General features: G+C 47.9%; 1 protein-coding gene across 1 annotated transcript in view; it reads right to left on the bottom strand.

Annotated features, from left to right (window-relative positions):
* ZHX3 (zinc fingers and homeoboxes 3) overlaps positions 1-15,144 on the bottom strand; it is a 52,471-nt gene that overhangs the window by 5,670 nt on the left and 31,657 nt on the right. The window contains exon 2 of the mRNA XM_040981463.1: positions 4,350-7,345. Within this exon, the coding sequence (XP_040837397.1) occupies positions 4,350-7,206 (2,857 nt within the window). The 5' untranslated portion in view covers positions 7,207-7,345. The remainder of the gene's footprint in view (positions 1-4,349; positions 7,346-15,144) is intronic.

Genomic DNA, 15,144 nt, shown 5'->3' with positions numbered 1-15,144 from the left:
AAATTCAACAATAGGAATGAAGTTAAAAGAAAAAATGTACAACACATGAAGTTAAACAACATGCTACTGAATAACCAACACATTGATGAAGAAATGAAAAGAAAAGCACACACACAAAGGCTTCTTGGGCAAAACTACATTCCTGTGTTATCTGTTAGTCACTGAAGAATTTGTTAAGAGAAAAGAAACTATTTGGAAGAAATGATAAAAATATAAAAACACCTGGGTTGCAGCAAAAACAGTATGGAAAGGGTCACTGATCTTACAATTTGCATGAACGCTGCCTTATATCAGAGAGAACACGTGGTATTTGTCCTTTGGGGATTGACTTATTTCCCTGAGCTTATTACAATGGTCTCTTTGGGACCATCTAGTTGCAAATGGTATGCTCTCACTCTTTTTCTGGCTGAGCAGCATCCCATGGACCCTTGCTCTTTTATGAAATTTGCAAAAAAATAGTTTTAAATATATCTACTTACATTCATTTAAGAGGCAGACAGGTAGGAAGAAATCTTCCATATCTCTCATTTCTTCCCCAAATGCTTGTAATAACCAGGGATGGGCCAGGAGCCAGCGGGGAACTGGAACCCCCTCCGAGTATCCCACAGAGAGGACAGGGGCTAGTGGCTGCTGTAGAGGTTATGGACTAGTAGCAGGACCCGGACTCAGATCCGGGCACTGTAACAGGGGATGTAGGTTTCCCAAGCAGCACTGCTGAAACTGCGAAGCCAAACACCTGCTCTCCTTAGAGTCTTAGAATCATACGTGAGTATGTCTGATGGTGTGAAATGGGCCCCTCAGACTCTACTGCTTTTCCTTTTTTTTTTTCTACTTTGGAAATTTCTACTGTCTTCAAATTCATTGATTCCGTCTTAGATTTTTTTATTCCAATGATTATAATTTTCAGCTCTATAATTTGGTTCTTTTAACTAAATTTGGTTTCATTTTATTCAAAAGGCATAGAGTCGGAGACAAAGAGAGATCTTCCCTCTGCTGGTTCTCTCCTGAAATGCTCACAAGACTCAGGGCTGCAGCCCGGCGCGGTGGCGTAGTGGTTAAGGTCCTCGCCTTGCACACCCGGGATCCCATATGGGCGCCGGTTCCCTTCCAGCTCCCTGCCTGTGGCCCGGGAAAGCAGTCGACGGTAGCCCAAAGCTTTGGGACCCTGCACCTGCGTGGGAGACCCGGAAAAGGCTCCTGGCTTCAGATCGGCATAGTATCGGCCGTTGCGCTCACTTGAGGAGTGAATCATCGTACAGAAGATCTTCCTCTCTGTCTCTCCTCTCTGTATATCTGCCTTTCCAATAAAAAAAAAATAAAAATAAATCTTTAAAAAAAATTTTAAAAAGAGACTCAGGGCAAGGTCAGACTGACGTCAGGAGCCCATCACGCAACCCAGGTCTCCTGGACAAGCTGTGGGGGTCTAAGCACGTCACACGCACCTTGTAAGGTGCCATCCGTCGGAAGCTGGATCAGAAGCAGAGATACTGAAAGCTAATGTTGATACAGGATGTGGGCCTTCCAAGCAGTGTCTTAAGCACTGCACAAATCCCCCTTTATATAATTTCCACGTTTATATTAACATTCTCATTTTGTTTATACATAGCTTCCCTGATTTCCTTTCAGTCCTTTGTTCATGGTTTTCTTTGGCTTACTGAATATACTTCATCAGTGAATTAATGTCTTTGAACAATATTGCTAATGCCTGAACTTCCTCAAGGATGATGTCTGTGAAATTCTTTTCTTCCTGTGAAAAGGACAAAGTTTCCTGTTTCAATTATAATTCTTTGCTGAAAACTCAACGTTCTGAGTATTAGGATGTGGTATCTGGAAACCTAATTTTCTCAGGCCTTGCTGACCATGTCATCCACTTGTGACTTTCCAAAACTCCCTGTGCAAAGTACACATTCCTCGTGATGTGCAGTCCCTGGAGTGTCTAGCCTCGTCTCTGTGGTCAGCCTGTCACCTAGGACTTCCTGAAACGTTACCGAAAAGGTGGGCAGGAGGGTAGCAGAGAAAAGGGTCCGTGTCTATCCTGGTGACAGGCAGTTCCCTCACCACAGAGGGGCTGAAATACTGCCAGCCCCTGTGTCGCCTCCCCAGTGACCAGCAATCTAAACACAAGACCCTGGTTTTCATTTAAGCACCCAGGACCTCAAAAGGCAACACCAGAAGCCTGGGCCTTAGTCAGTGCAGCTGTCCGTTGCAGCTCTAGGGAGAGGGATATTACCACATTAAACACAGAAATTCACCAAAATGTATCAGCCCCTTCATCAAGTCTCCTGTGAATGTTACAAGTGGCCAGTTAGGGCCCAGCGCCATAGCATAGTGTTAAGGTCCTCGCCTTGAACACGCCACGATCCCATATGGGTGCCGGTTCTAATCCCAGAAGCTCCACTTCCCATCCAGCTCCCTGCTTGTGGTCTGGGAAAGCAGTCGAGGACGGCCCAAAGCCTTGGGACCCTGCACCTGCGTGGGAGACTCAGAAAGAAGTTCCTGGCTCCTTGGCTTCAGATTGGTTCAGCTCCAGTCATTGCGGCCACTTGGGGAGTGAACCATCGGATGGAAGCTCTTCCTCTCTGGCTCTCCTCTCTGTACATCTGCCTTTCCAGTCAAACAAATAAATCTTAAAAAAAAAAGTTTCAGTTCATCTCCAGAGTTCCACAAATAGTTGCTCCTGGCAGCAGCTCTCTGTTCAGCAGCTGCTTTGGTGAAGGAATGGATTCTTGGTACTTGCTGCTCTACTGTCCTCTGTGCCACATCACTCCCGCTAGTGTAACTTTTGGGACAAATGTATTCACATATGCTCACATATCTAGGGCCTGATACCTTGGCCTACTATTACAAGAAGAGCGAGATGTGTGCAAGACTAGGACAGTTGCAGCGACCTGGACAAAGCCTCCCAGGACCGAGGGAGGGAGGACACGCTCCACACTGACCCAGTATCACCCCACCCACCGCCCGCGGGATGGGCCACCAGCCACTTGAGAAGCAGTCAGTGAGCTGTGAGATGTGAGGGGGTGTCTTCCCTCTCCACCAGCCTCAGCGAAAATAGTTGGAGAAGCCAGTGAGAGGCCAAGGGTCCTGTGTGCTCCCCCTAGCTGCCGACCAGTGACTGTGGGTTCTATCCAGTGTTTGCTCCTCGTAGATCTGAGTTTCGTCTTAGTACACAAGCACAAAAAGAACAGGGTTTCTGCAAATGCTAAACAGATGGAAAACATGGCAACCCCCACTGAAGAATATGGGTGAATCTGGAAGTCTCCCTTTCCATAGTTGTGAAGAAACAATGGCATAACCATGTCTCAAAATGATGGTGTCCAATGAATTTAAATCAGAAAATAACATTTTGTCCTTTTTAGCTGTCTTAAGTAGAAAGCAGCTGGGCAGAGGAGCTGGGATTTGCTAGGCCCAAACCAGCCAGCAGTACTGCTCACTACTGTATGAAAACCATGTCCCTCGGGAGACACTGCAGGTCTCCAAGGGGCAGAACATGCGGCCTGGCCCTGTGTCGGGGGTAAAATATGTGGTTCCTCACTGAAGTGGATCATGAACAAATCCCCAGAGGCCGTCCAGTCCCAAAGCCGGTTCCGCTGCCAGAGCCACCATTCTGGAGCCCCCATCCCTTCAGCTTTTTACTGCGGCTTTCAGCTTTCCCAAGATGGAACCTCTCAGGGTGGTGAGCAAAGGAAGATGCTGGGACCTGAGACACCAAGGACCCAGAACAATACAACAATGTGACTTTTCTGTGGCTTTAAAATTGTGTCAGGAGAGATCCTCAAACATTTACTTTTAAGTACTAAAATACTCAATCTGGAGGGACTGAGAAGCATGAATCAGCATGTGGTCTATGAGACCCACATGCGAGGGTGAGGTTCCTCTAGCGTGAACGCTTGACATCAGCAAGAACACCAGGAACACACGCGGGGATTTCTATCCCAGAACAGAGAGATCTCCCGTTTTGCATGATAATCAAGTGGTCTCTTTCCTCTCCTTCACCAGCCTGTGACAATTCCTCCTCTCACACCCAGGGTCTGCAGAGCCACCGGAGATAACCTGAAGTCATTCTCCCAGTGATTAACACGTAGCTGGGAAAACTCTCATCACTTCAGGTACATCATGATCTTTCCCCTCCACAGATTTTACAAAAAACATGAGCCGAAACACCACCGCTCTTACCACCGCTTTACCAAACAGTGCTACCGGGGCGCCTGCTGCCAGAGGTCCCAAAACAGCCAAGTAGCTCTCCTGTGCAGCATCCTTCAAGGTGGCAGAGGCACTTTCTGCAATCAACACAGTGCCCACCCGGGAAGATGCCCTCCTCTCACCCAGCGCTCCCATGGACTCCTTACCTAGCTGAGGCCCAGGTCGGGGACTCGAGGCGTCAAAGGGCTCCGAGCTGGCCTCAGGGACGCGCGGCTCCCACAGCTCACTGCTCTCTGTTGCTTCTGAGCAGGTGTCACCAATCCCTTTGTGAATGGCTGCAGGCTCACCCGTGCCAGGGCCCTGGTCCTCGGTGCCTGTATCCACCACAGCCCGGGTCTCCTCACCCATCTTCTCAGCAAACCACTGCTTCACTTGTTGGGAGCTCATCTGGGTCTTGTCACAGAGGTCCTGCAGGTCCTCCTCACGCAGCATCTTGTGTGTCACGTAGTAGTCTTGCAGCAAATCCCGGTTGCCAGGAGCGATGACCAGCAGCCCTGGGGGGAAGTTGCCGCGCTTGTAGTCTTCGTACCACTTGAGTTGGCCATTCTTCAGGGCGTACCTGCTGTCCCCAAACCAGCGCACCACCTCTGGCCGAGGCAGACCCGTCTGGGCCATGATGGAGTCGTAGTCCTGGTTGCTCGGCCACTGTGTTTGCACAAAGAGTTGCCGCAGCAAGTGCCTCTGCTGGGCCGTCTTTTTGTAGCTCACCCTGCCGAGGGGCTGCTCCACCAGCTTGCTGGCTCCGTCTTCCTCGGGCTCACAGGCACCCAGGCCCGGAAGCGCACTCCTGCTGTTGGCTTCTGTGACCCGCAAGTTCTTGAGGTTGATTTTGATGGGACTGACTTTGCGCTCTGCTGAGGAGTGGCCGCTGGGCACTTCTGGGGAGCCGTCTTCACCAAGCACCCTCAGCTCACTGGCCAATTCTTCTCCCCCCTCATCCTCGGCAGCCTCCACTTCCTCCTGGCAAGCACTCTCATCAGTCTTCCTGGGCTCCTCGGCGTTCACCTTTCTCCGCCTCTCGGAAAACCAGCTGTCAATTTCCCTTCGGGTCATTTTAGTTTCACTTCTCAGGCGGTCCAGTTCTTCATCCAGAGGAAGAGGGTTCTGTGCAAAACTGCTCTCCAGGGCTCTGAGCTGCTCAGGGGCTCGCTCCTTGTATTTGGTAGGTGTGAAGTCAGGAGTCTGGTGCCAGGACTGTCGCTTGGTGGCAGGGTGGCCTGCCAGTGTGGCTGCCGAGGGGACACAGGTTACCTCTGGGACCTTGGCCGATGGGGGGAAGGGCACGTCGGGCACCGAGTCCAGGAGGACAGACCCTGGCTCCCCGGGCATCGTGGCCCTGGAGCCCTTCAGGTTGCGGCAGTGATACCTCCGGTCACTGAACCACTTCCGTACTTCCCTGGTACTCAGGCCGGTCACCTTGGTCAGATGCTCAACTTCACTCTGCCCAGGGAACTGGTTCCGACAAAAGCTCCCTTTCAGGGCTGACAGCTGCTCATGAGATTTCTTATTTTTGTAGATGCTAGCATCCAGGAGGGCTTGGGAAGTTATGCTGGGGCATGCCGTGAGGAGCGTCTGGGCTGCATTGACCACCTTCACGGCCGAGGCTGCACTGGAGCACACGGTGTTAATGGGTGCCACCGCTGGCTGCTTAGGGACAGATGTTGCAGCCAAGGGGAGAGATGAGCTTGGTGCTTGCAGTCCATTGGCCATCAGTGGCTGAGTGACCAGAAGTCCCCCCGCCGTGCCCTCTGGCTGCCCCACCACATGGCCTGGGAGAGCGGCCTGGACGAGATGCTGGACGTTACCAGCACTGGCGACCAGAGGGGTGTTGAGGACCGTGATTGTGGGCTGGGGTACAGACTGGATCACTGTGTTGAACATCTTTTTCCGGGCATCCTCGATCTCCTCGGGAGACCAGCTGATGCCTTGTTTCAGCCTCTGGGCTGTGAACCAGATCTTGAGCTGTTCTTCCGGGTACTTGGTCACCACAGTCAGATAGCAGAGCTCAGCTTTGGTTGGGTAGGGGAACTTGTGGAAGGAGTTCTTCAGGAAGCTGTTGGAGTCCATGGCCGCGTTGTACGTTGGAATGCTGCTCAGGGGAATCATCACTTTGGGAAGGGCCTTGGACGTGGGCAAGGGCTGGTGGGTGTGGTGCTGAGCATGCAGTGGGGGCTGCTGCTGGAGGGAGAGGAACTGGGCTATCCCAGCTGGCAAAACTGGCACTGTTCCAATCAGGGGCCCATTAGTGGCATGGGGGGGCTTAGTGGAGCTGGCAGATGGCTGGCTGACTGGAGTTGCTCCATTGACAAAGGAGTGGTCCCCCTCTTTCACCTCTGGTTCTCCAGCCAATGGCCTGGGCAAGGCCTCAGCCACAGGTTGGCCGGGGGTGTTCTCCTTGAGTGTATGAATTTTTTTGGCTTCAACTTTACCTTTCATTATCTTCATGATTGGGGTTTTGGTAATAATGATTTCTGCCTGTCCATCAGTCCCTTCAACACTGGGCTCACCTACTAGGTCAGAAGTACCTGTGCTCTCGGGGATGCTCTGCTCCACGACTACATGATTGTCTGGCTTGGCCACATTCCACACAAAGCTGGCTTCCCCCAAGTGACACTTGGCATTGTGCAGGGAAAGCCCCTCGGGGGTTTTTGCCAAAAAACTGCACTTGGTGCATACAAAAGTTGGGTCTTTGTTGAAGTCTGTGTGCTCTGAGTTCATGTGTCCCACAAATTGGGCCATATCCTGGGATCTGAAGTCACAGTATTTACAGGAATATAAATAGCCATCCAAAGTGCTGCGATGCCCATTGGCCAGTGCAGAGCTGTCGGGGCCGCTGGAGCTCTGGGCTGCCTCACTGCTGGGGGCAGGTGCTTCTGGAGGCAGGTCCTGCTGGGGTCCGTCAGGCCCGGGCTCCACGGGTTGGGGCTCCACGCCAGCATCCTGCAGCACCACGGTCTTCACTGGGATCATGCATGGGGTGGTGGATTTCCTCTTGCTGGCCATGGTGACAGTCACCCTGGAGGATCAGCAGGCAAGAGCTCGTCCCATCAAGGGCCTCACAGTACAAGTTCCAGCCACTTCATGGAGACCCAGAGGGCAGCCTTTTCAGGTATTTGCAGAAGACGGGTTTACTTTATCAAACCTAAGGATGAAGAGGGGAAAAATGATTGAGCCCTCTTAAGTTCGGTACAGTTGTTATTTCCCAGACACCTAGTCACACTTCACTGCTCGTCTTCCAGCACATGGCTCATCTAACAAGACACTCATCACAAAGTTGGGCAGTACCCTGAAAAATGACCTGGGGTGGTGTTCCAATACCACTGGGTAAGACTTAAACCATATTTTCTTTCTTTTTTTCCCCCCATTTATCCCTGCATTAAGTAACTCAGATTAAAAACAAAAAATGAAAACACGCTCTTTTAGACTGCCAAATTAATTCTGACTCTGCCAGGATGAGAACAAATGATCCCAGTGTAATTCTTGTTTAAATGTTTGGGCCAAGAAGGGTTTTTCTTTTCTTAGCCTTCCCACACATGAGAACAAGATGATGCCTCTGTCTTGCCCATGCCAGGCTTAGCTCGAGTCAGCAGCAGTCTGTGACTCGCAGGGGTGGGTGGGAATGCTGGCTGCTGGAAGAGCCAGACTCCCTCCGTGGCCTTTCTCTGCTTGCTGCCTGGCCATACTGCTTTAGGGGTCCAGAAAGCAATCACGGCGCAGTTACTGGCCACGGCCTGGACAGTTACCCAGGCGAGGCCAGAGGCTGCAGCATGATGGGATCCACAGAGCAGTGTGTGGCCCTGCAGGCCTAACGCTTCTCCCTGGGGGCACTGCCCTGCTTCAGGTGCGCATGCCACACATGATCTTGTTTTGCTCTGCTTTTTTCCTTTAAAATTTTCTTCTAATGTCTCTATTGCTTTAAAAAAAATAAATCTTTTGTTTAAAACTTGTTTCAAAGGTTGAGTGACTGATTTACTTATATATATACTTGTAATGATATCATGAGAAAAGTGATTCTGTGATCCATGATATCAATGTGTTACCATAATCAACATTATCTTTTTCAACCAAACTGTGCTATAATAACTAAAGTAACAGTAATTTTAATACTGAAACCAAATTATAATCAGTGTTTGGATTTGATCTAAAAATGGAGAAAACTAAAATATATCTAAATTCTTAGCAAGTAAATATAACAATGTTATTTTGTTTGTCTATAAACCAAATCCAGATGTGAACATGATGATGATAAAAATAATTACTATGGGGCATGCATTTGGCCTAGTGGGTAAGATACTGCTTGGGCAAATGACCCAATTTAAAAATAGGCAAAGGATTTTAACAATCAGTCCTCCGAAAATGACACACCAATGGTTAATACACACATTACCAAATATTCAATGTGGCCAGTCTTTAGTGTAGCTGTCAGGTTATCACTTGGGACTCCCCATACCTGAATACCTAGATTTGAGTCACGGTTGTGTTTCTGATTCTGGATTCCTGCCAGTGTGTAGCCTGGGAAACAGAGGCAGTAGCTCAAATCCTCGGGTCCCTGCGACTACCAGCGAGTCCCGGATCGAGTTCCGGGCCCCCCGCTTTGGCCTGGTCCACAGTACCGCTGGCTGTGGTAGGCATCTGGGGAGCGAAGCCGTAGATGGGAGTTTTTTGTCTCCCTGATTCTCAAATAAGCAGGATAACTATTTTTTTTTAGAAATCTGCTTAACATTATTAGTTAGATAAAAATCACAACGAGATAACACTTCACATCCATCAGGATGCTAGAATTTAAATGACATAATAACAAGAGTAGGTGAAGATGCAGAGTAGTTGGAGCCTCCACACATCGCTGAGGGGAACATAAAACAGTTTTTAAAAATAGTTTGAGGGGCTGACATGATGGCTCTGCTCACTAATCCTCTGCCTACAAACACTGGCATCCCATTTGGGTGCCAGTTCGTGTCCTGGCTGTTCCACTTCCCATCCAACTCTCTGCTTGTGGCCTGGGAGGGCAGCAGAGGATGGCCCAAAGCCTTGGGACCCTGCACCTACGTGGAAGGTCCAGAGGAAGCTCCTGACTTTAACTCTGTCCATTGAAGTTGTTTGGGGAGTGAACCAATAGATGAAAGAGCTTTCTTTTTGTCTCCCCTCTCTGTAAATGCCTTTCCAATAAATATAAGTTTTTTTAAAAAATAAAAATGAAAAAAGAATTTGAAAACCACTTAAAGTGGTGAATACTGAGTTGCCATAAGACCTAACAATCCTATAAAGAAAAATCACGGGCCCGGCGCGGTGGCGCAAGTGGTTAAAGGTCCTCGCCTTGCATGCCCGGGATCCCATATGGGCGCCAGTTCTAATCCCGGCAGCCCCACTTCCCTTCCAGCTCCCTGCCTGTGGCCTGGGAAAGCAGTCGAGGACGGCCCAAAAGCTTTGGGAACCTGTACCCGTGTGGGAGACCCGGAAGAGGCTCCTGGCTTCGGATTGGCATAGTGTCGGCCCGTTGCGCTCACTTGGGGAGTGAATCATCGGATGGAAGATCTTCCTCTCTGTCTCTCCTCTCTGTATATCCGCCTTTCCAATAAAAAAAATAATAATAAAAATAAAATCTTTAAAAAAAAAAAAAAAGAAAAGAAAAATCACAATGTGAGGTTCCATCTCACCCCAGTGAGAACGGCTGTCACACAAAAATCAGAAAACAATGCTGGTGAGGATGTGTGGAAAAGATGCCCAGCCCACCACCGCTGGGGACGTGAACCAGTGTAACCATAATGGAAGACAGTATGGAGATGCCGTAGATATCTGGAAATGGCGCCACCAGATGACTCACTCCTGAGAATATATTAAATGAAATGAAATTTGCAAGTCGCAGTTATCTGTACCCCATATTTACAGTAGCTCAATCCACAATAGCTAAGACATGGAAACAACCCACATGCCCATCAACTGATGACTGGATAAAGAAAATAAAGAAAATACAGTACATACACTATGGAACACTGCTCAGCTATAAAAAAGAGTGAAATCTGGAGCTGGCACAGTGGTGTAATGAGCTAAACTTCTGCCTCAAGTGCTGGCTTCCCAAATGGGTATTGGTTTGTGGCCCAGGTCCTCCACTTCTACTCCAGCTCCCTGCTTATAATCTGGGAAGGCAGTGGGGGATGGTCCAAGTCCCTAGGACTCTCCATCCACACAGGAAACAAAAAGAAGCTCCTGGCTCTGGGCTTTAGATTGGTTCAACTCTGGCCATTGTGACCATTCAGAAGATCTCTCTCTCTCTCTGCCTCTCTTGCTTGTTCTTTAAAAGTAATAAATATCTTTTAAAAAAATCTATGTGTACAGATTGTAAACACTCATAAGACACATTTAAGCAGCAAAAAACATGCTGCATAATAAAGTATATATGGGCCCGGCACGATGGCGCAGTAGTTAAGGTCCTCGCCTTGCACGCCCGGGATCCCATATGGGCGCCGGTTCTGATGCTGGTGGCCCCGCTTCCCAGCCAGCTCCCTGCCTGTGGCCCAGGAAAGCAGTCCAGGATGGCCCAAGCCTTTGGGACCCTGCACCTGCATGGGAGACCCAGAAGAGGCTCCTGGCTTTGGATTGGCTCAGCTCCAGCCGTTGCGGCTGCCTGGGGAGTGAATCATTGGACAGAAGATCTTCCTCTCTGTCTCTCCTCTCTGTATATCCACCTTTCCAATAAAAATAAGATAAATCTTAAAAAAATAAAGTATATATGTCATTATTTAAGGAAAAATTAATTTATGGAGTTTTTATTTAAATACAAAATTTAGGGCCCAGAGCAGTGGCCTAGTGGCTAAAGTCCTCGCCTTGAACGCCCCAGGATCCCATATCGGCGCCGGTTCTAATCCCGGAAGCTCCACTTCCCATTCAGCTCCCTGCTTGTGGCCTGGGAAAGCAGTTGAGGACGGCCCAAAGCCTTGGGACCAGGCACCCCTGTGGGATACCCGGAAGAAGTTCCTGGCTCCTGGCTTTAGATCAGCATAGCATTGGCAGTTGCGCTCACTTGGGGAGTGAAGCATTGGACGGAAGATCTTCCTCTATGTCTTCCTCCTCCTCTCTGTATATCTGACTTTCCAATAAAATAAATAAATCTTTAAAAAAAAAAAAGATAAAAGTGAATGCACTTATTTTTTTAAAATGACAGATAATGCTGATCTTGAAACTCCAGAATACTTGCTCTCACTCACTGACCTTTGGGCTTTCTTCTATGAAAATTGGCACATATAGAAATAAATTATCCTCTTCATGATATCATGCTTCTGTTTTACCAAGTAATTTAAGTGATGTCCTCAAAAAAATGGACATTTCTTTCTGTACCATACTTAGCATATTCATTGTAACAACTTAAGTTCAATTTTTTCTATACAAGAACTAATGCATATTGAAAAAGGATTTCATCACTGTGTCTTAACAGTTCACCCTGGAATTGGCGGTGTCTCTTTTAACATACTCTGCTGCTCAAAATGAATTACGGTTCAGTATCAGTTGAAGAGGGAAGGAATCAGGCTCTACAGAAGGCCCCTGCGGGGAGGACAGCAACAGGTGGCAGCCACTTTGGGGAGCCCATCTACCGCAACTGCGTATTAAACGACATAAAGGAATTACTGCTAACGTTAAGTGTGATGCTGGCATTTTAGTTATGTTTTTTTTAAAGTCCCAATATAGCAGTGCTATACACTTCAGTATGTACTTAAAAATTACATGGGCTTACTGGAAAAACAAAGTAAAAGCCTTGCCCATCAGAAAAAATACATGCTGGGAAGTAATAAAAGAAAAAAAATATCTGACCGTGAACCGACAACTGTCCAAGCTTGGCTACGTGTGCTTCTCCGTCTCTACTTCCGAGTATACTGAACGTTTTCATAATAAAAATAAGAAACTCAAGACTCTTGTAAAAGAGTGAAAGCTTTACATTAGTATTTTTGAAAAGCATTTTCTCTTAAATATTTCTCGCCTTTCTTTGGAAAACATTGACTTTGGCCACAAAAACCAAATTCAGCCACCCACCTCAGCACTGCCTGAGCCAACCCTAAAGTAAATTGACCGGCTTTCTGGGAAGTTTCCATGATCAAACAGAAAACCAAATTCATTTCAATCCTGTCACTCAGAGTGCACTGTGATCCAAAGGCACCTGCACATCCCCTTCCGGGGCTGGCCCCGGCCCCTCCACATGCCATCTCAGCAACCAGGGACTCGTGGGCAGGAGCGGGGGGTGACAGGACCAGTCACACAGCTGATTCCTGCATACCCACATTCCTGACTCCATAGTTCAGGCTCTCTCCCAGGTTACATTCACTCTGAATACTAACCATACATTCATCCCCTTAATTATTTTACATTAATTTTCTTATAGAAAAAAATCTTTTCTCAAAGATTTTACAAGATGAATTATTCCAGTATTCTTTCACTTTTTAAAATATAAATTTTAAAAAGCTTGACAGAGGGCCTAGCATGTAGCCTAGTAGCTAAAGAGCTCACCTTCATGCACTGGGATCCCATATGGGCATTGGTTCTAACCCCGGCTGCCCCGCTTCCCATCCAGCTCCCTGCCTGTGACCTGGGAAAGCAGTCAAGGATGGCCCAAAGCCTTGGGACCCTGCACCCACATGGGAAACCCGGAAGAGGCTCCTGGCTTCGGATCGGTGCAGCTCTGGGCATTGTGGTGCTTGGGGAGTGAATCTTCAGATGGAAGATCTTCCTGTCTCTCCTCCTCTCTGTATATCTGACTTTCCAATGAAAATAAAATAAATCTTTAAAAAAAAAAAGCTTGACAGGACTATTATGATCCTTAATATTTAGAACATTTTACTTTATCCAAAGAGGCACTATATTTTTCACTCATCCATATGAATAGAAAACTGTGTTAGAGTGGGACTGAGTGATTAGACCAAGGTTAGGCAGTAGGAATCTATAACAAAAAGAACACATGGGCAACCACCCACCCTGAGGAATGTGCGTGGGCAGGACCTTGGCAGTTTAATGGATCTGCTGGTTGGAGTAGATTTCTGCTGAAAACAAAAGAATCCCCGTCTGTTTCCAACCCCAAATCCTCCGGTGTCAAAGCAATATCGAGGCCAGAGTTGGCCTGGCTTGGCTCTCCGCACACTGAAGGGTCACAACACTTCCTGCATTTGGTAATCACCATCCCGCTGAGGGCTCAGGCTTAGAGCACTCCACTTGTTTCCCCTCCAACAATCCTCCTTTCTGTCAAGCCACCAACAGAAACAGCCTGCTGCAGTCAGATACTATCACTTCTAAAGTGAACACTAATTTATTCTTTCTTAAGCTCAGAAAGGTGCTTGTGGTATAAATACAGAGGTCCCAGAATCAAAAGGGCACTCACAACCTTAAATTTCAACCACCCACCCTTGAGAGTATCACTGACCTACACTTGAACCTCGCCAGAGACAGACTAATCTCGGGAAGATGTTTGAAAAAATGTTGCTTGTAGTCAACACACAAACCGTCCAACAATCTATATTTACTATTTCTTTCTCATTCAGAAAGACCTGAAGATTTACTGTGTGCTGGGTACTGCATATACAAAGATTTTAAAGCAATGCCATCCCTGTATTCAACAAACTTTTTAAAGAGTACTCATTTGAGAGGCAGAGCTACAGAAAAAGGAGCGAGTGCGCATGCGAGTGAGAGAGAGAGGTCTCATTCAGTGGCTCACTCCAAAAATGGCAAGGCTGGGCTAAGCTAAAACCAGGAACCAAGAACTCCATCTGGGTCTATCACAAGAATGGCAGGGTCCCAAGTGTTTGGGCCATCTTCTGCTGTCTTCCCATGCACATTAACAGGAAAAGCTAGTTTTCTATTGTAGCTATTTGCCTCCAAAGTCAGGTGTAACCACTGAAATGTGTACAAATGTGTCACCTAAAGGAGAAAGTTCTAGAAGAAAAGTATATACTCTGCATCACTGTTGACTCTCTGGCGCAGCTAGTGGCAATGTTTCTGAGAGCAGCTGTTCTGTTAGCTGACACCTGTGTATACAGAGTGTGAGCAAGAAACAGGCCTGTCACTACAGCCCATCCTGAGGGATAACACAGTCCAAAGGAAGTGAGACACAGGTGTCAAGAGCCATCAAAGAAGCCACCATGTGACTCAGGAGACATGCACAAAATTCAGTGAAGGGCTAAAAAAGACCTATCTTAGTCTTAGGACTTGAGGAAGGCCTCACAGAGGGGCAGCCTTTGAATTAGAGCTAGATATTGCCAAATAGTTGGGAAGAAGGTATGCTAGACAAAGGGAACACTTCATGTATGGCAAGTCCATCACACTGCTGTTCAAAGACCGAGTGTGGCGGATTCACAACGAAGCTGAAGAGGTGGGCACCTTCCAAAGCTTGCATCTCAAGTTCCAGTTTCTTAACTTACACTTAGGTTATGCGTAATTATTTTTTTCTTTAGCAGCGTCTCTCACTAACGTCCCACACAAGTGGGGTCTGCTTTTGATGGGTTGGAGGGAATACACTGTAGGTCTGAGAGGACACTGGAGTTTCTGGATGACACCTTTGGCAACACTGGGAAAAAGGAATCATTCTCTTCTCCCACCCAATACCATCAGTTCCTGAGTTGGTAAGACAGGGTTTGTGGGTGCCGGCACTGTTATGTGTCCCGGCTGCTCCAGCTCCCATCCCGCTCCCTGCTTGTGGCCTGGGAAACCAGTGGAAGATGGCACAAAGCCTTGGGACCCTGCACCCATGCTGGAGACCTGAAGATGTGTCTGGTTCCTGGCTTTGGATTGGCTCAGCTCTGGCTGCTGTGGCCATTTGGGGAGAGAGCCAGTGGATGGAGATCTTTTGCTTGCCTCCCCTTCTATCTATGAATGTCTTTCCAATAAAAACAAATGTTTTTTTCAAACAAGACTGCAATTGTGACTCCCACACCATGCTCCTATAGGCTTTTGCTTTCACGGGCTCCA

This window comes from Ochotona curzoniae, unplaced genomic scaffold (assembly GCF_017591425.1).
Source record: "Ochotona curzoniae isolate NIBS_2020 unplaced genomic scaffold, NIBS_Ocur_1.0 contig_3520, whole genome shotgun sequence".
NCBI lineage: Eukaryota > Metazoa > Chordata > Mammalia > Lagomorpha > Ochotonidae > Ochotona > Ochotona curzoniae.
Note: the sequence above shows the minus strand (reverse complement) of the source record. Positions and strands in the feature narration are given on the sequence as shown.